This window comes from Artemia franciscana, chromosome 13 (assembly GCF_032884065.1).
Source record: "Artemia franciscana chromosome 13, ASM3288406v1, whole genome shotgun sequence".
Lineage (NCBI taxonomy): Eukaryota > Metazoa > Arthropoda > Branchiopoda > Anostraca > Artemiidae > Artemia > Artemia franciscana.
The window spans coordinates 19,386,083-19,407,176 of record NC_088875.1 but is presented as its reverse complement, the minus strand read 5'-3'; the positions used below and the strand labels follow the sequence as shown (position 1 = coordinate 19,407,176).

General features: G+C 35.0%; 1 protein-coding gene across 2 annotated transcripts in view; it reads left to right on the top strand.

Annotated features, from left to right (window-relative positions):
- Positions 1-21,094, top strand: part of LOC136034618 (tectonin beta-propeller repeat-containing protein-like) — a 93,205-nt gene that overhangs the window by 11,116 nt on the left and 60,995 nt on the right. For both annotated transcript variants that reach the window (XM_065715904.1, XM_065715905.1), the window contains exons 3-5: positions 3,574-3,756; positions 9,892-10,140; positions 18,219-18,399. In XM_065715904.1, the coding sequence (XP_065571976.1) occupies positions 3,574-3,756; positions 9,892-10,140; positions 18,219-18,399 (613 nt within the window). The remainder of the gene's footprint in view (positions 1-3,573; positions 3,757-9,891; positions 10,141-18,218; positions 18,400-21,094) is intronic.

The following is a 21,094-nucleotide window of genomic DNA, read 5'->3' as shown; positions in this document are numbered from 1 at the left end:
TGTGTCTTTTTTCTTTCTGACCGTTTGTTTCTATGTCTATCTGTCCGTGTTTTATCCGTCCGTCTGTGTGTCTTTTTTCCATTTGTATGTGTGTCTATGGGTCTTTTTTCTGTCTGTCTGTATATATTTTTATGTACCTGTCTGTTTTTATATGTTTCTTTATTGTCTGTCTCTGTTTATGTGTCTTTTTTGTGCGTCTGTTTGTTTGTCTTTTAGATCCAACTGTTTGTGTATTTATATGTCATTTTTCTGTCTGTATTTTTTTTTTGTGCGTGTGTCCTTCTGCGTATGTGTCAATGTGTCTTTCTTTTTATTTTTATCTCTGACGTGAGTTTGTGTGTCTGTCTGTGTGTCTTTTTGCCCGTCTGTTCTCGTACCTATGTGTCTTTTTGTCCATCTGTATGCGTGTCTATGTGTCTTTTTTGTCTATCTTTGTGTATGTTTGTTTTTTAAATGCCTGTCTTTGTGTCTTCGTGTCTTTTTGTGTGTTTACCGTCTGCCTCTATGTCAATTTGTCTTTTTCTGTCTGTATGTGTGTCTTTTTGTATGCCTGTCTGTGTGTCTATGTGTCTTCTTGTCTGTCTGTCTGTGTTTGTCTTTTTGTATGTCTGTCTGAGTGTCTATGTGTCTTTTTCTCTCTGTCTGTGTGTTTTGTGTTCGTGTGTGTATCTTTGTGTCTTTTTGTCTGTCTGTCTCTCTGTGTGTCCTTTTTCTCTCTAACCGTGTGTTTGTGTGTCTGTCCTTGTGTCTTTTTATTTGTGTGTCTATGTGTCTTTTTGTCCATCTGGTTGTGTGTCTGTTTTTCTCTCTGACTGTATGTTTGTGAGTCTCTCCGTGTGTCTATGTGTCTATTTTCTCTCTGACCATGCATTGGTCTTTCTTTTCCTTTTTTTTGTCTGTCTGTGTGTCAATGTTTCTTTTTTGTCCATCTGTCTTTGTGTCTATTTTATGTCTATCTTTGTGTCTTAATATGTTCTGTATGTCTTTTTATGTCTGCCTGTGTTTCTTTGTGTCTTTTTGTCTGTCGCTCTGTGTGTTTATGTGTCTTTTTTTTCTCTGACCCTATATTTGTGTGTCTGTCTATGTGTCTTCTTGTCCGTATGTCTATTTGTTTATTCGTCCTTTTTCTTTCTGCCTGTGTGTCTATGTGTCTTTTTTATATCTTTCTGTGTCTCTATGTGGCTTGTTTTGTCTGCCAGTGTGTCTATGTGTCTTTCTGTGCGTAGGTCTGCGCGTCTTTTTGCTCTCTCCGTCTTTGTTTCTATGTCTCTTTTCTGTCTGTGTCTAAGTGTCTTTTGATGTGTCTGTCCATCTGCCTTTGTGTCAATGCGTCTTTTTTGTGTGTCTGTGGGTCTTTTTGTTTGTTTATCTGTTTATCTGTGCCGCTTTTTATATGTCCGTCTTTGTTTCTATTAAAAAAATCTTAGTCCCAAAAGTTCCAAAAAAATATAAATTAAAAAAACAATGTTCAGAAAAATAATTAAGATTCGCCTCAAGGGCTTTGCTCGTACACCACCCGAAAGGAGTTTATATGCATTTTTTAGTTTTCATATTGCTCTTTACCGTCCCCTGAAGGTCCAGGCTTTAAAATAATCCATGGATTTAATTCAAAAGCTCAAGAATGACTGGTAGGGAAATGTGTTTTTTAAAACCAATTATTATATATGATATACAAACACATATAATTCAATGGCATAGAAAACGCATGAAACGTATTGGTTAGAACGTTTCTAAAAATATGACAATATCATTGACTTTTTGGTTTAGCTGAACAACGTATCATTCTTTTACCGTAGGAAATCTAAGGTTTCACATTCGATTCCTATACCAGACAAATAATTCATTAATTCAATGGAAACTGTTTAGAGGCTTAAAAAATCGGTCGATGATATTGCTGGAAAAGAAAGCCATGTCGCCATCTGAACCACTAAGGAAGAAAATATTAGTGCTTATCGGTGTGGTTGGACTTATTAGTAGGATACTTAATTGTTAATTCTAAAGGTCATATGTGAGTGTTTTAGTCAGTATATTTCTAAGAACAATTTATTAGCATTGACTTGTTAGTACAGTTGACTAGCACGTCATTCCTGCATTCTTAAGAGTCCCCAGCTGAAATCTTAGCCCAGTCAAGTATTTCTGAAATCCTTGCAAAATACTTAGTGATCATCTTAGATCATTACATAATCTGTTTTGCAATAGAATCAAGAAATATAGAACGGCCATTACCGGGTTTGTTCAGATTTCATTGCTCTTCCAGTACACCATTAGAATTGCATAGTCTGGGCTTGTTCAGAGGTCATTGTTCCTCAAGAGCACCGTAAGAAATCAACATTACCGGGTTAGTTCAGAATTCATTTATCGCCAAGAGTTCCTTGGGGAATATCTATTACCAGTTTGGTTCAGAGTCTATTGATTCTCAAGATCGCCATAGGGAATCGCCATTACCGGGTTTGTTTAGAGTTCATTGATCCTCAAAAGCGCCTTAGAGAATGGCCTTCACAAACGGGGGACTACTTACTTTCTATGAAAAGGTGTTGAGGACCTGCAGTGTTAATTGTATGCATTCTACTCTTATCTTTCCGAACCTAACTGCTTTATGGATTATCAGTTATGAAGTCAGAAACATTTTTTTACAACATAATTGCCGTTTCTCTCTTTTATTGCTCTTTCTTGTGGAGAAACAGTTTTGTCTCATCTGAAACTAATTAGAACCGCCCTGAGTCGAGCCGTAAAAGCTGCTTTCAGCTGATCTCAGCTATATCCATGTAAGTATCTGTGCTCTGATACGAATCAGAACAGATTCCTGCAAATAATTCAGTTTTCATATACCCTATCCCGAGATCCCTGTATCACAATTTGAATCAATTTTCTCTCCGTAACTGAATTTCTATAGCTCTAAATTTGGTCTGCCCGAAAAACGTACAGTCTGATCCAAGCTTGGTCCCATCTACCGAAGTATTTCTGCATGATCCAGATAATTTGTTCAAATCCTTCCCTACCTCCTATGTTTTATATGTACATTATATCAAGGATCGAACTAATTTTTTTTTTCATCTTTGCAGCATATTAAGTCCCCTTTATTTTTCCCTTTTATCGGAGTATTAGGTTTTAGCATTAAATTTCAGCTTGAGGTCAATCTTTTCTTTTGAGCCATGTGATTTAATTGCTATGAATTTGTGTTAAATTTTTGAACATTAATAAAGTAATGAATAAAAGTTCTTTTGTGTTATTTCAAAAAGCTGAGACTAGGTATTTCAGTGTATTTTAAAACTGAACTATGGTGTTAATATTTGCCGTGCGCGAAAGGCCGAAAGACGAGGTCCTCTCTCCATCTCATCCTGCTCCACCCCCTTCTTGTAGAAGACCATAACTATTCAGAAGGAGAAAGATTTTGTAACATCGCTAAAAATATGACATCTTTCAGATTTTAAAACCTATTTTACCCTGCACTAAATTCTCCTGGCTTCCTCCTTCTCCCTTCCCTTCCTTCACAAAATTCTGTTGGTGCACACCTATGTATATTGTTTTTCTCTTTAGATAATATACTACTAATGCCATTTTTTCTTCTTTTAGAGGTGGAATCCAAAAGACGGGTTTTCCAGTAAATTGCTACCCACTGATCGTCCTCAGTTTTCATCTGAGAACGGGCTTGTTGACAGATCATTGAATAGGATAGACCTTCCGTCATTGGCTTGGGAATGGGAATCAGACTGGGCAGTGTGTTCTAGACTTGGGAGCTTGCCCCTGGACTATGAGGTTTGTATGAAACTCTAGGTTTGTTCTTTGCTTTAGATAGAAAATTTTTGTGGCATAACAATTTTGGCATAATTTTATAATCTCATTAATACCCTCTTATGTTTTTATATATGACTCATCGTTTTTGATGTTTGGCAAAATTTTAGAAGGCTCTAGCTTGGCCTTTAAAAATGGCTAATTACTTCAGGTATTTCTTGGAAATAGTTCCTGAATACTGGAAAAAAATCGACTGAATTATTGGTGACTATTTCATCGATAGCTTTATAGATTCGTTTTGTATATGTCATCCGTCTCGTAAAATATATCTTCGTTTTGTATATGTCATCCGTCTCGTAAAATATATCTTCGATTTTAATCCAGTCAAAGTCTTTCATATTCCCCATTTAGGCCCTTTCAATAACTGGAACGCTACTTTTTGTCACTCGAGTAGCTTTTCAGCTACCTTGTGTAAAAAGTTCAAGGTCATGTTTAAGATATTTGAATCTATAGCTATGTTTCTATAGCTGATATAACTGGATGTCTCCTGTAAACAGGTGAAGGACATCCTCTCTAAGACCGATCCGTTGACTTTCTTTTCCCCCCCATCGGTCCGAATTTTGGATACTCTGCCCTTATAAAGAATGTTTTGAAGCCATAGACCTGTATAAGGCTAGCCCCCCTAAATAATTTAGTGCTCTCGAACCTTCAGGGGCGGATCTAGAAAAAATGTGGGGGGGGGCACTGGACCAAGAGGCGCCAATATGATTCGAGCGTAATGATAAAGGGCGGGGCTGTGGATAACGCTTTCGTCAGACCAGTTCATTTGTATGAATCTGGTGGGTGCTGATGTAAAATGACAAAGAAACCTCTTTGAAAGCCAATAATATTTTCCTATAACAGTAAAATGCGTATTAACAATAGACGCAAGCAGATTCTTTGATGAATAAATGACTATGGCTTCATTGAGACTTTCTGAATGAGTAGACTAAACTAATTCTTATTTTTTTTTAGAGTTGGATAAAAAAAAAATCAGTTAATGGGGAAACCTCTAATTTCTAGGAGTGGAAATACAACTGTTTTTACAAGAGGTAGAGAATTGTAAAACAGATCTGCTACAAGATTCTAACATTTTCTATAAAGAGACTGAAAAGCAACCGCACGCCAGGTTGCTGCGGAGTATCTGAGCAGCACTTGAAATATGGGGGTCTTGCCTTGTTGCATTGGCAGCTAGAAAATGTTTTGAAGACGCTCCACTACAAGCAAGGGAATATTTGGTTTTTACTTTTGTCAAGGGCTTTCTTTTTTCGAGGATTCTTTAATCGGAATCAGAACCAAAACATGGAATGGGTCGTGTCCCACACTGTCAAAGCTGATTTTTTTTTCCAAAAAAGAAAGAATTTATATTGTAATTTTTATTTTAAACCCTACCCATACCGTGGCAGGGTTTAATGCCCAGATATATTTAAAGTTCCTAATTTCTTCGAAAACCATACAAGTCTAACGATGATAGAGAAAAATATAATATATTAGTGTAAATAGATATTTTATATTGAAATAATGTCATGTATATTATCATAAAGTATTAATATTGTAATGTAAAATAGTTCCATTTTCTAGTAGATATACCTTTCTCTACGTTTCTTACCTTTCTACCTTTCTTACGTTTCATTAATTCTGTTTGATCAGTATATCTACGTCTAGCGCTCAATCAAGTCCTAAATGATCAATTCTGAGCATTACTCTCGTTAGAACTAGTTAGGTCATTTTTTTCTTTGTGGAATTCCCCGTTAAGCGGTGAAAAATAAGAAAAATATTCTCAAAGTTGCACCCTAAGTAGAGATACAGCGTTTCCTTGTGATGATATTGTTCACTTCAGAAATGGATTATCTTGGATGTTCTGCCTTCTCTCAATTTAGGGCGTTTTGCCGTAACACGGTCAAAATACTATTTAAGCACATGCTTTAGTAATTTATAACTTAAACCCAGTAGCGTCCAGCGCTCCTATCTGGGAACACCTTACTTTAAATTTTTATGACTAACACGGTAGCAACTAGGGCAAATTTTTAGCGTCTTTAAACTGTCATAAGTATCAGAGGAGTTCTCAAATTTATTTGGACTTGAATTTGGTTGAGTTTGGTTCTCTGAATTTTTTGAAATATGGAAAAAAAAAGTTTTGGAAAGCTATCTGTTTCTAATGGAATACCAGGGAAGGCAAGTGGCTGAAACCTCTTGTTTTAGCGTTTTGTTGTTCTATTATCACCACTCTGCGAATCTGTTAAACAATTGCACCAAAATATCGACAAAAAGAAGGATGCAGTATCGGTTCACCAAAAGTGTTCCCAACCGGGAAATTTGGGCGTTTCGCAGACCTAGAATTTTCCACATGCTTTGTAGCAGGCGATCACTTTTGTTTTACAGATGGTTCCCAAGAAATGTGCTTCTATCAAAGAAACTGTAGCTATGGTAGACGAAATAATATACGATGAGCCAGACATTGATTTGGTCATTATCTATTTATCCCCATAATTTTGGGGTAATAATAAACAAAATATGGGGGTAATTTCAGGGTAGTCAATGATGAAAGGGAGGGAGACAAGGGTAATAAAAAAATTCATTAGTCTTCCACGTTGTCTTGCAGGGGCGATAGAGCTCTTTATAATGTGTCTCCCCTCCCGTGACCCATCCTTATCCTACCCCTATCAATGACTCCCAGAAACCGTACCTTAAATCGATGGGCTCTTAAGGAAGAGAATAAAAAAATCTGCCAAAAAAGAAAATAGAAAACAATATCTGAAGATGAAGATCTAGCAAGCAAGTTTAATTATATGATTAATTTTTATCACACGAAAAACCCATTGGGCCATTCGCTATTTCATTAGTCACAAAGCTAAAATTAAGAATTTTTCTGAGTGGGGAGTGGACAGGGGCAGTTCAAAAAATTATTCCTTACCATAAATTAATGTTGTAAGTTGCCTTGTCATATCCCCATCATTGAAGCCCAGACACCATACCCTAAATCGACAGGCTCATAAGAAAGAGAATAAAACAAATCTGCCGAAAAAAAGAAAACACATTCAGAAGATGAAGAAAACACATCTAATTTCAACCAAATTAGCTATATAGTTAAAATAAATAGATAGATAGATTTATTCACACGAAAGCCCTATTGGGCCATTCGCTATTTAATTAGCCACACAACTAAAATTAAGGATTTTTTGAGGGTGGAGGGGGTTTATTATTAGTCAAAACTTACCTTTCGATTTCCGGGTATTTTCGGATATTTTACCAAAATATCCAGAAATATCCTTCGATTTCCTTGCAAATTCAGCCATCAGTCTTCGTCTCTATCCTTTCTATGTTCATGTCCAGATTTTTTATTTTTATCCATTTTGAGCTTTTAACTGCAAGGCTACTTTTCATTATGTCATTATGAATAGACAAATAGCTATAACTGTGTTACCGCATTTGTGGAACGTGTTAAAGATACCCCTTTTATCTTCAACAGGAGTTTCCATTTTCGTGAAATAGGGGAGAGTTCCGTGTCCGTAGAAAAATCTTTGAAGCAATGAAAGATTTCCATGCCAATTTTGCAGATATATACTGAAGCGGCTGAAAATAAATAATTTTTGTTCATTTTAAGTTTCAACTTTGCTCTTTACATTCATAGGAAAGCTTTGCTTTTGTTGGTAATTTGGTAAATCACCTACGAATAATTGATCAAATTGACAAGGATAATTAAAAAAAAGAGTAAAAAAGAAAAAAGAATGGAATGCGAATGAGGGCGCCAGGAAAATCTTTGAGGGAGGCCTAGGCCTCCCCCCCTCTGGATCCGCCCCTGCGAGCCTTAAGGCCATAAGGTTCTCCTGTATTCGAGAATCGACTTATTATTTTTCACAGAATGATGAATATTTTAAGCACTGAAATAGCTGAAATAGATTATAATATGGATTAATTTGAATGTGTATGAATTTTGGCTATTCTATGAAATAGAGTAACAACAACACTATCTATCAAACAAGTCATTTTCAGTTCTAAACCATGCAGGCATATATTAAGGAATTTACGCTAATGAGATAAAGGGGTTCACATTTTTGGCATGAGCGAAGTTTGCCAAAACCCAACAAATAGATGAATTCCACGCAAAGTAAAGAACACAAAGAAAAATGGTAAAAATCGGATTTTTTTAGATGGGGGGGGGGCAATGAAGGACATTGCTGTGTGCGTGACTTCAGTATTGTCTAGGCTCATTCGCTGATCCTTATTTTATAATTTTATTTCGTATTCAGTTTTTTTCTATCATATTAGCACGAATAAAGACAACGGAAGGGGGAGTACTCCCAACCGGCATCTCAGGAGCCCAATTATGCAAAATCAACAGGCATTGTTATGAAAATATACTTTTTTTGCATCTTAATGCCCTACTACTTGAAAAACTTCTGATATTAACCACCGTCTCTTTACATTTTTTTTTTCCATGTGGACTTGGTCCTTTCGTAACTTCCGATAAAAGGTGAAAATCGAGCCCTTACGATCATCATTAATGCTATAATTTGTTGCCATTGAATGCATTTTTGCATAAATAAAATCTTTTTCAATTTAAGCCAACTGATTTTTTGTATTATTAAAATAAAGTACTGAAATCAATCACAACAACGGTCGAAAAAGCGGACCATTTGGTTTCTGTTTTTACATACCTTTAAAGAACAATTTGATTGGCTAAAAAAAAATGTGACGATTGACGTCACAAAAATAAACCATAGTGTAGTAATCAAAGCACATTTTTCAAAGTTGAAGTCTATGACATGGTAAAATATTTATTTGCTAAAAACTTCAACCGGGCCACGGCGAACTGAACATAAATGCACACAAGAAAACAAAACAAAATAAAAAAGTACAAATATTCCCAAAAATTTTCAATACGAATAAAACTTTTTATACGAATAAAACTTCTATTTTCCAAAACCCCAACGAACAAATCCTCTTTACCTTTTTTCTACCCCATATATTTCCTTTCTCAAACCTCGCAATTCTACACAATCAGCGACAAACAAAATTAAATAGCAGTCTCTTTGTTTTGGAATAAATTATTATGATGATTCATTATGAAATTATAATAAGTTTATTTTAAATATCAGTTTATTAAAAATATCAGTGGTGAAAATTAAAGACAGTCACCCAAAAACATGAACTCAGAGGTCAGGTTGTCACGGATATGATTGGTAAAATTCGCTATTAGACTAAATAGACAAGAAAAAATAGGCAAGGGGCAATGAAAAAGCTATATCCTGTTGCAGTAAAAGCAAAATAAGGAAAAGTTATGTTTAGTCTGCTCATAAATGTGTGAGATACACATAAAATTAATGATAAGGCCTAACTAACATGAAGAATTATATTATGGATACAAACCATGTTGAAGATTCAAAAATGAACTAAATTGTTGATATTTCAAAGATTGTTGATGAAATTGCTTCCCTGTGATCATTCTAATTGGAAGAAATATATGCAAGGAACTTCGTCCATGGGGATCGTGAAATACAAGGGACGCAAAGATGATGACATCCAGTTTGGAAAGTTCTTGATTGACCATTGAGTTTAGTTTGAACATTGTTTGTTCGTTGCTATTTGCGTATGTTTAAAACGGCCTCAAAATTATTCACGTGCAATTATTTAGTTATGCAAATAAGTGTCTATTGAATGAATTGTTTTCAATTCAATCCAAGTGACGTCGCTCCATAAGCCCAAGTTTTAAAAGAGGATTCCACGTATACGAGCGGTTGATTCGCTCAAACGTCAACTTAACAACAACAACATCATTTAGTCGTACAAGTATACTATTAATAAAATAATTATAGGCATACAATGGCAAATCATGTGCAAATAATTATTTTTATATAGTTCTGCAATTTGTGCTGCTGCTTCCTTTGACATAAATACAACTAAGAAACAGTCATGACGTTGTGTTTTAGCTCTAGGTTGCTTTATATTGCAACATGTAGTTTTGTGCAGTAGCAGTATATAATTATAGCATTAAATATTTTATTTAAGAATTAACGACGCTTCTTGACTACTAAGGTCCCTGCGTCGGCTCTGCAGTGCATTCCTGCAGCGTGATTCGATACGGGACTATCCTTTGTTTGAATATTTAAATTTTTGTAGGGTTGGATGTATGCACTAGACTTTCCACGAACTTATCATCCAGAAAAGAAATGGAATTCCTATGTTAGACGAAGAAAATGGTTTCGGAGGCGCAAATTTTTGTCATTCGACACATGGGTACCCGTGACCAGCCCAAGTAATTTTACATCAGGAGACGAATTTATTATTGATTTGGCCGTTGGGGGCTCAAGTTTTAAGGGGAAAGAACAATTTTTTCTTTCTGTTTGGATTGTCACTGTGCAAGGAAAGGTAAGTTTATACTATTCTCAATGTATTTCAATTCCTTACTAAGACAGTGTGATCAAATTAGCTTACTTTCCTGTAATTGGGCTATTAAAACTGTGATTCGGCTGGTGGAAAGCTCAAGAATAAGCCTAGCCGAAACTAATCAAGTATTTTTTTGCAGAACAGTTTTTTCTTTCTGTTTGGATTGTCACTGTGCAAGGAAAGGTAAGTTTATACTATTCTCAATGTATTTCACATCTGCAGAACATGCCCTAACCATATCAACCTTTCTCTCATTTTAGCCCTAGAAAGCGGGACTGAGCTACATTTTTCGTACAGCCTACTGTTTGAAATACGGTCAGTCAGCTAGGTACCCAAAACGATCCGTAGGCAATTTCTCTGGAAAACATCTAATAAATCTTCATCTGCTTTTCCAAGCGCCCATGCTTCAGGGCCTTATTTGACCTCTGTCATCACTGTACCTTCCAATATTCTAATCTTGGCTCGCAGACTTGTCTTCCTATTCTTCCAAACTTTTTTTTAGCTGTGAAAAAAAAAACCCTAGGCCTTAGCTATTCTACTTTTAACACCTTTCCTGCTCTCAATCTTTACTAATGATACTACCAAGTTAATTGAAGTTGCCCACATGGTTAATCTTTTCTTTACCCAATGTCATCTTTTCATCTTCACTTATTCCAAGCCTTAATCACTTCGTCTTCTTAACATTAATTTTCAAACCTATTCTAGTACCCTCAACTTGCAAAACCTCTGAAAGTTCATTTATTTTGCTCACACTTTCATCTAAGATGCTTAAATCATTAGCATAATCTAAGTCCAGGATCGTTTTTCCTCCCCATTTGATTCCGTGGTCTCCAATTGCCTTTCCTGTCCAATGTCTGTCATTGCCTTTCTTGTGCTCATTAAGACGAAGTTCGTCAAAATGATCCATATAAAAGGGGATAGAACACAACCTTGTTTAACTCCTGATTTAATAAAAAACCAACTGCTAACCTCATTTCCTACCTTAACTGCAGCAGTGTTATTCTCGTACATAGCACTAATCACTTTATTGTATTTGTCTGGCATAGCATACAAGGATAAGACATTTGCTAAGGCTCTTCTATCAACAGAATCGAACGCTTGCTCATAATATTTAATTTGAGGTCCACAGGTGTTTGAAAGCTATGGCACTTCTCAATTATTAACCTAAGAGTGAAAATTTGGTCGACACATCCTCTACCTTTTCGAAAACCGTAGGAAGACAGCGAATTGTTGAAGAAACAAATTGAATTTTACGATCATATTTCTGATAGCCGTTTCCACCAAAACAAAAAAGTAGAATAAATATAAAATTCAACTTACTGTTAGAGAAAATTAAAATTAAAACCGGCAATTAGAGCTATTTGAAGTAATTTTCTTTCTGAAGAAATAATAATAATTTGATTTTACGTCTTTAATTGTAAAGTATTTGCGGATTTTGCCTCCTTCCTAGTATATTCATGGCACTTGGTATTAACCAAGTGACATATAGCAATCGCAAATTCAGTCGGTCTGTCGGTTTGTCGCTCTGTCTGTCTGTTGGTCTGTCTGTCTGTCGGTCCCGGTTTTGCTACTTTAGGCACTTCCATGTAAGCTACGACGATGAAATTTGGCAGGCGTATCAGGGACTGGACTAGATTAAGTTAGAAATAGTTCCCGATTTGACCATCTGGGGGGAGGAGTGGGGGGCCCGTTAATTCGGAAAAAATAGAAACATTGAAGTATTTTCAACTTACGAACGTTTGATCAGATCTTGATGAAATTTGATGTTTGGAAGGATATTGTGTCTCAGAGCTGTTATTTCAAATCCCGACCGGACCTGGTGACATTGGGGGGGGGAGTTAGGAGGGGGAAACCTAAAATTTTGGAAAACACTCAGAGTGGAGGGATCGGGATGAAACTTGGTGGGAAAAATAAGCTCAAGTCCTAGATACATGATTGACATAACTGGATCGGGTCCGATCTCTTTGGGGTAGTTGGAAGGGGGGGGGGGTAATTCTGAAAAATTAGAAAAAATGACGTATTTTTAACCTACGAAGGAGTGATCGGACCTCGTAACTCAGATCTCTTATTTTAAATCTGAACCGGATCCAGCGTCATTCGGGGGGGGCAGTTAGGGGGGGTGGTGGAAATCTTAGAAAATACTTAAAGCGGAAAGATCAGGATGAAACTGGATGGGAAGAATAAAACTGTCTAAGGTACGTGACTGACATAACCGGACCGGATTTGCTCTCTTTGGTGGAGTGGGGGGGGGGTAATTTTGAAAATTGAGGTATTTGTAACTTACGAAAAGGTGACCAGAACTTAATGAAATTTGATATTTAGAAGGATCTTGTGCTTTAAAGCTCTAATTTTAAATTCCAACTAGATCCTGTGACATTGGGGGGAGTTGGAGGGAGAAACCGGAATTCTTGGAAAGCGTGAAAACTGGGGTATTTTTATCTTACGAATAGGTGATCGGATCTTAATAAAATTTGATATTTAGAAGTAATTCATGTCTCAGAGCTATTATTTCAAATCCCGACCAGATCTTTTGACATTGGGGGGAGTTGGAGGGGGAAATCTTGGAAAACACTTTGAGTGGAGGAATCGGGATGAAGCTTGGTGGATAGAATAAGCAAATGTCCTTGATACGTGATTGACGTAACCGTACTGGATTCGCTCTCTTTGGGGGAGATGGGGGGAGGGGTTCAGTGATTTGACGAGTTTGGTGCTTCTAGACATGCTAATACGATGAAAATTGGTAGGCGTGTCAGGGAGATGCACAAATCGACTTGATAAAGTCGTTTTCCCAGATTCGACCATCTGGGGGGGCTAAAGGGAGAGGGAAAATTACAAAAAATTTGCTATTTATAATTTACGAGTGGGTAATCGGATCGCAATGAATTTTGGTATTTAGAAGGACATCGTGACTCAGAGCTCTTATTTTAAATCCTGACCGGCATTAAGCCTCTGATTTTCCTTTTAAATCAATCTATTGATTCTTAGAATTTTGTTAGAGCTCATACCATAAGAGCTCTTGGCTCTTAGCTCTTCTTGCCTCGTCACAAGTGCCATATGAGCTCTTAGCTCTTGTTTTTTTTTCAAAACGGGTTAAAAAAATTTTTTTTTTACTATGGGCAAAAGTTCGTTCAACGCTAGATCGCCCTTACCAGTGCAGCCTTGATTTAGATGTAATCTATAATTTAGAGATTTCTTGAAATCCCTGGACTTCGAAATCCCTTTGTGCTTCAGGGTATAAAATTATTATTATTAACTATTTTGCAAAAAGTATTACTATTCTGTGAATTGACTGTTGAAAGTCGAGAAGATCAAGTTGAAAAGTTGTTTTGAGGATTAACTTTTGATCTGAACATCTGATACAGAAGGACTGTCAACCTAGCACTCCCATGAGGTCTCCAGGACTGTACAATATTGATCAGTTTCTCAGTACTGGGAAACTGTAGTATGAAGTGGATGCCCCTGTTACCGCATGGGTTTGGTCCCAGAGGCCCAATCAATCCAGCAATATATCATCACACGAGATTTTTATCATATTCCACTACGCCCTGGTACAGTCCACTACCTATAGAATAACTATCATCACTTTCAGAAATAGAAAAAACGGGATTGGAAATGAAAATGGTCGACCCTTTTATATCAGAAGGTATTGCAGAACCATTAAGAAAGAGGAAATCTACTAACTCACTATCTTTTGCAATCCAACAACCAATCCAGCAAGCAAGAATAGACGCACGCCTTGAAACATCTTGTAACAACCAAATTCAACACCATATAGAAGAAGTGTTTACAGATCGTGTTGAGTTGCAGCTGAAAAATCAGACTTCCGAAATTCCAGAAGACTATGTAATAATGTCGGCTTAAAAAAAGTGATGGGGGATGACAACTCTGATTTTAAGATAACCAGAAAAAGAGAAAAAATCGAGGAGAGAAGAAGCAGTAAAGAGTGCACTTTTGATGAGGGAAGTAGCTGGACTCTTGATGAAAGTAAGCACAAAGGAGCTCCTTTTCTTAGGAATTGTCAAAGGAATATCAATCTACCTTACAGAGGAACCAATTAAAGACAGCATCTAATCAAGGTTTGAGGTTGAGGTCATGGTGAGACAAAACGGTATAATAGAGAGCAAACAAAATTAGCGGGTAGTTATGCTGTAATGCTATGATTTGCATCACGGAATTTACTCACCCGCGTATGGCGGTGCGATAGAAACAGAGACGTATATGTGTACTTTACAAGAATGTTGGGAAGTTTCAACTGTCAGAATATATGACACTTGAAAAGATACTACTCGAAAAAGTGCCAATCTAACCCAAGTTGTCCATTGGAGTAACAGCTCGTTGTCAAATGTTGACAAAATAACTCTTTCACATCGGCTATTTTTCGGTGAGAAGAGAAAATAAGGAAATGTCTGCTGTAGCACAGAAGTATGGGATCGGCTAATCAAAGAGCAAAAACAACATTAAATAGTTATTCACAAGCATAATAATCGTTCTTGAATCCGTAAAAGAACCTAGTAGTTAGAACCATCACAGAACTACAGCAAAGAATTCAGCATGGTACTGCCAAAAAAACCTCTGTTGGATTGCTGATTACACCTTGACTATTGAAAGTTGGAAAAATGCCTTTAAATGAAAAAACAGATAGACTGCTTCAGATGGTAGAGCAATGAAGCGGGAAAAGGTTAACCAAACTGAAGTCTCAACACCATGTCAAGCATATGGCGTATTGAAAAAATCAATAGAACCTTAATAACCATGAAACTTTCAAGTGGAAGTGCTACCAATACTACTACTTCTACTACAATTACTGAACTAAACTATATCAAAAGAGTTTAATGCATCAAGTTGTCAGAAAAGGGCAGATGCAATAACGGAATAGGGTTTTTATTTGAAACTTTTAGGGGAAATTGAATGGGATATAAAACTAAATCAAAATAAACTATGTGCATCCAGATTGTCAAAAGCGTGTTTTTCAGGATGTCAAGCTAAATTAAAAGACACTATGTAAATCTAGTTTCGTCCTAAGGGCAAGCCTTTGATATCTCCGGAGCAGCTAAGGATATTAAGCTAAAAGCTATCAGGGCATTTTGAATGAGAAATTGAACTAAATCAAAATGCACTATGTACATCCAAGGTGGTCAAAAGGGGGTATATGCGAGATCTCAGGAAAAGCTAAGGGTTTTAAGATGAAACTTGGGCATGTTGAATGGGAAAATGTACTAAATCAAACTGCAGTATGTACATCCAAACTGGTCAAAAGGGGGTATATGCGACATCTCAGGAAACTTAAGGGAATTAACATGTAACTTTGGCATATGGGGGGAATAACTGATTAATATTTGTGTTTACTCAAGGTTGCAGCATGGTTGGAGTTTGAATTCCTGCAGCCCTATAGAACCTCAAAGATCGTGCATATCTTTAACCCATACAATATTTTTCCTGTACCCATCAATCCAAAGCATTATAGAACAACTATTATTAAAAATTGTTGCAAAATTTTGTCCTCTGTATAAATAGTAAGCCAAGATTAGGGTTAAGGAATAATAAAAAATTAATTTTTTTTTTAATCAGTGAAAACGGCTATGTCAATTAAAAACCAACTTAAATTAATTTAAAAAAAAATTCCACAAAAGAACTTTTCAAAGAAAAGTAAGGAGTTGCACTCAACCAAAAATGAGCAGAAATCTATATATATAAAAATAAGTTGTCTGTGTGTGGATCTGTGGATGGATCAGGTGACGTCACCTGAAAAAACTGGATCAGGTGACAAAACTGAAAACTGAAAAAACTAAAAAAAGGCAAAAACTACAAAAAAACTAAAAACTAATAAAAAAAATAAAAAAGCTAAAAAACTAAAAAAACTAAAAAAAGGCAAAAACTACAAAAAAAACTAAAAACTAATAAAAAAGCTAAAAAACTAAAAAAACTAAAAAAAGGCAAAAACTACAAAAAAAAAACTAAAAACTAATAAAAAAATAAAAAAGCTAAAAAACTAAAAAAACTAAAAAAACTAAAAAAGGGTAAAAAACTAAAAAAACTAAAAACTAAAAAAAACTAAAAAAGGAAAAAACTGAAAAATAAGCTAAAATAAAGGTAAAAACCAATAAAAAACTAAAAAAAAAACTGAAAAAACTAAAAAACGGCAAAAACTACAAAAAAAACTAACCAGGACATAAGTAAAAAAAAAAACTAACAAAACTAAAAAGAAGGTAAAAACTACAAAAAAACTAAAAAGAAAAAAACTAAAAAAAGGCAAAAACTACAAAAAAAACTAAAAACTAATAATAAAGCTAAAAAACTAAAAAAACTAAAAAAAAAGGCAAAAACTACAAAAAAAAACTAAAAACTAATAAAAAAAATAAAAAAGCTAAAAAACTAAAAAAACTAAAAAAAGGTAAAAAACTAAAAAAACTAAAAACTAAAAAAAAACTAAAAAAAGGAAAAAACTGAAAAATAAGCTAAAATAAAGGTAAAAACCAATAAAAAACTAAAAAAAAAACTGAAAAAACTAAAAAAAGGCAAAAACTACAAAAAAAAACTAAAAACTAATAAAAAAAGTAAAAAAGCTAAAAAACTAAAAAAACTAAAAAAACTAAAAAAACTAAAAAAAGGTAAAAAACTAAAAAAAATAAAAAATAAAAAAAAAATAAAAAAAAGGAAAAAACTGAAAAATAAGCTAAAATAAAGGTAAAAACCAATAAAAAACTAAAAAGAAAAAAAGGAAAAAAATAAAAAAAATTTTCATCTAAAAAACTAAAAAAAACTAAAAAAGGTAAAAACTAAAAGAACTAAAAAAGAAAAAAATAAATGACACTCAAAGAGAAAGTGACCAGGACAAAAGGAATGTTCGATTAGCAATCAACAAAGCACCGGGACACAGGGAGTATAAATGACGACCAGGACATAAGTAAAAAAAAAAACTAACAAAACTAAAAAGAAGGTAAAAACTACAAAAAAACTAAAAAGAAAAAAAAACTAAAAACTAATAAAAAAACTAAAAAATCTAAAAATCTAAATAAACTAAAAAAGAAAAAAAAAGGAAAAAAATAAAGGAGAAAAACAAAACTAAAAAACGAATGTATATACAGACCGGGACACCGGGATACAAATGACGACCGGGACACAGGGAATATAAATGACGACCGGGACACAGGGACACAACTACAACGGGGACACCGGGGGAAACAGGGGGATATAAATGACGACCGGGACACCGGGACAGGGAATGGTCGATTAGCAATCACCATCAACAAAGCTCAAGGGCAATCATTAGAATCATGAGGTATAGATCTGAATACAGATTGTTTTCCCATGGACCATTATATGTTGCATGTTCAAGAGTCGGTAAACCTGACAATCTATTTATATGCAAAGACAATGGGACAGCAAAGAATGTTGTATATTCGCAAGTTTTACGTAGTTAAAACCATATATATATATATATATATATATATATATATATATATATATATATATATATATATATATATATATATATATATATATATATATATATATATGTGTGTGGGACATAGGGACACAACTACAATGGCGCGTAACTATTATGGCGCGTAACGACTTACGCGCGCGGGGGGGCTTGGGGGGGGCGCGAAGCGCCCCCACCAACTAGGTGTTGGTGTGGCGCCAAGCGCCACCCCAACAGCTAGTAAAGTTATATAAGTTTCAAGTATAAACCGCCATCAGTAAATAAATGAAATCCAAAATGAACAGAAACAAAACTAGATAACCAAGCTAAACTCAAAACGAGCTGAAACTACAACAAAGAGGAGCAGGGTTAACGCCCTCTGTACCTTTTCGTTAAAATGTTTTTCGTTAAAGGCTTTTTTATCCCCCTACCCCGTCTTTCCTCGAAAAAAAAAGTCTTAAAGGTTGCTCTCCTGGAAAATAATTCGTAAAATTGTCCTCCCTGTGACTATTTTCAAATGCCTTTGGGATAAACATGGTAACTTTTTTAGAAAACAACTTCCACCAGCCGTAAACAAAGTTCATTGTTTCCTTTTTCTCGTTAAAACTTTTCAATATGGCTCTGTCGTTATGTTTAGGTTGCTTTCCGCTCCAACATTACAGAACAGTCTCCAGAAGGAACTGACTGGCTAATGGTTTCTACCCCGTACGGAGCTAATATGGCGCAGATTAGCGTTGGGCCAACAGGAATAGTTTGGACATTAACTTGGGACGGGGATGCTTTCATTCGAACTGGGATTGATCCATATAGGCCTGAAGGTAAACTTAAAATTGTTGATATATAAAAGATCTAGCTTCCTCTTAAAAGAAACACTCACAGCTGATATTTTTGTGAAGATTTGTCTATGCTTCATCAAATAAGTCTTTGTGAAATTTTACATTTTGACTTGAGATATATCTATTGATTTTGGAGCTTTTGCTAATGCAGCTTTTTATGTACAGTCAAACAGTTCAACCATATCTCTTCTAAAGATTTTTGGTGTTATTCGATGGAAAATTACTTCAAGAAACCCTTTTGCCAAATTCTGATTGTTTTCTCTAATCTTTTTTAAATTGTCAAAATATCGACATTTTACAAGAAAATGAACTTCAAAAGGGTATTAGACACAACCCTTGATGGAAAAATCTGGCTGTATCTCCTGTTTTGCGTAAAGAGTTATTTTTTAAAATTAAGATATTCTAAGCTTGTCTAGTTGAATAATTATGGACCTGCTTTCCTAGCTGAAACATAATATTAATGCAAAATCCTAGATTACCATTCATATTCTGTTAAATCAGACTATTTCAGCTACCTGGTAAATTTCAAGTCTTTTAGGAATTATGAGGTTGCAGTGGAGGGTGTCAGAGGGTTTTACTTTACTGTAAAGAAATAAAGCAAACACTGGTACCACTCATTTTTTCATTCGTTCCTCTGGGGCGACTTCTGAAGAGGACGAATGCGGAAAGGAAACGTGCTTGACCAAGCAGCACAACAATAAAAAAGATACGAATGTACAAGAGAAAAATAAAGTATACGAATAATCACAACTGGAAACATATTTCTCAACTTCAGCAGCATTACGGGAATCTTAGAACTAACTACCTCAATATGCTTTCTAAAACACAACGTTTCATCTACATACACTCCTAAGTATTTAGCCTGAGCATCGGGAGTTCAACCAAGTTAAACCTTGAATCCACGTATGATAATTCTTAGAACAATCCTAAACAACAAATGATAACTTACCAATATTTATAACTAGTCTGTTTGCCTCAAGCACATTTGAAGTTTACTTAAACCTTCTCCTAGTGTCGACATCAGTCGATTCCCAGTCTTTGCTGTAACTGTAAATTGCGTGTCATCTGCAAACATAGCTAGATTTTTCCTAACTGAAATAATTCAGAAATTTATTATAATTAGTTCCATTGTTTTGTTTTTTTTTTATTATTAGTATGTCTGTTGATTATATTTCTGATATTCGAACAAAAAAAGAATCTTTTACATAGCTATGTTATGTTAAACAAGTATGTATTTATAGTTTTGAGGATACATGTGAGAGGGTTGGGCCCCACACTACATGATGAATGAATCCTACCTATATCCACAATGAACTAATAATAAAAAGAGTATTTAAGAACAATATAGAAACGTCTGAAGTAGGAGAATGGGAGTAAGCTAGAGACTTTTAGAATAGTCAGCAAAGCTGAAATCCATTTTTCAAAAGTAAAACATATGAATAATCACAACTAGAAACATATTTCTCAACTTCGGCTCAACTTGAGATTGCAATTGAAAAATTGAAATCTGTTAGATTTTTTTGGGAGCTAGTTATTGCAAAAACTCTTGAGAGTCGGAATGAAAATGAGTGTTTTCTTTTGTGTCAGCCTTTGGGGTCTTAATGCTACACCAAATTTTTAGTATAAGTAGCAAGATTTGGTATGCTTGTCACTTGTTCCTTGGAAGACTGATTTCTTGGAATGATTTAATATAGGGAAGAAACCATTTGATATCATTTAATGTAAGAAGAGTACAAATAGAGTCATAATCAATAAAAATAACCAGGCTGTAGGTATAGATTTAACCTAACCTTCAAAAATTCTACTACCAAGGCTTTCGAAGGTGCCAAAGTAATGACATCCCCGTGCCACAATTAGGACAGAAGTTGTAGCAGTGGGCCTTATGCTGTCTTTGTGTTTTGTATATTCTTTTTCGTTAGATTAGATTTTAGTCTAGTGTCAGGATAAAACAAACTTTTACAACCCAATCGTAGAACTACATTGAGGAAGTAATCCTATGGCTGATAATTTCGCCCTAAAGATTGCTAAGTTAAGTTTCCTAGTTTTACTGTTAATTGCTCATTCTTGCTCTCAACTATCGGAAGCTCATCTTCCAAGAAGTTTTCATAGTAGAAATATTAATTGATGATAATCTCTTCTTCAGGCGTGATATTAATCTAATTAAAATGAATGTATCGATGATTCTTTTTTTAATTTTGAGAAAACTCAAAATATTTTTCTAGGGTTGATTTTAATTTTATTTTCTTTCATTGATCAATTCAGTCATACATATTTCATTACACTGCATGGATTTTAATTATTTTTGTTCCGAAGTCGGTCCCAACAGTATCCAACAAGGCAAGGAACTTGAAAAAAAATTGGACAAATCGTTGTTCAATTAATAGTTCTGAAAAAAAAATAGCTCTGTTACTGAGCTGCCGATTTGTTGTTGCTGTTTATTTATATTCTTTTATGTATATCTTTCGTTTCTCTTTCGCAAAACGGTGATGTTTCCGGTGCCGTCAGAATTAGCCCACGTCTTATATTATATCCTTCTACATGCTATCTTTATGATTCAGATAACATTTGAGTTTTATCAGCCCATTTGCCAGATCAAACCTCAATCCCCTGACTACCTCTTACGCTGCCTCGAATATTCTATGGTCTGATTTGGCTAAAAAATATCACCCCTTTGATG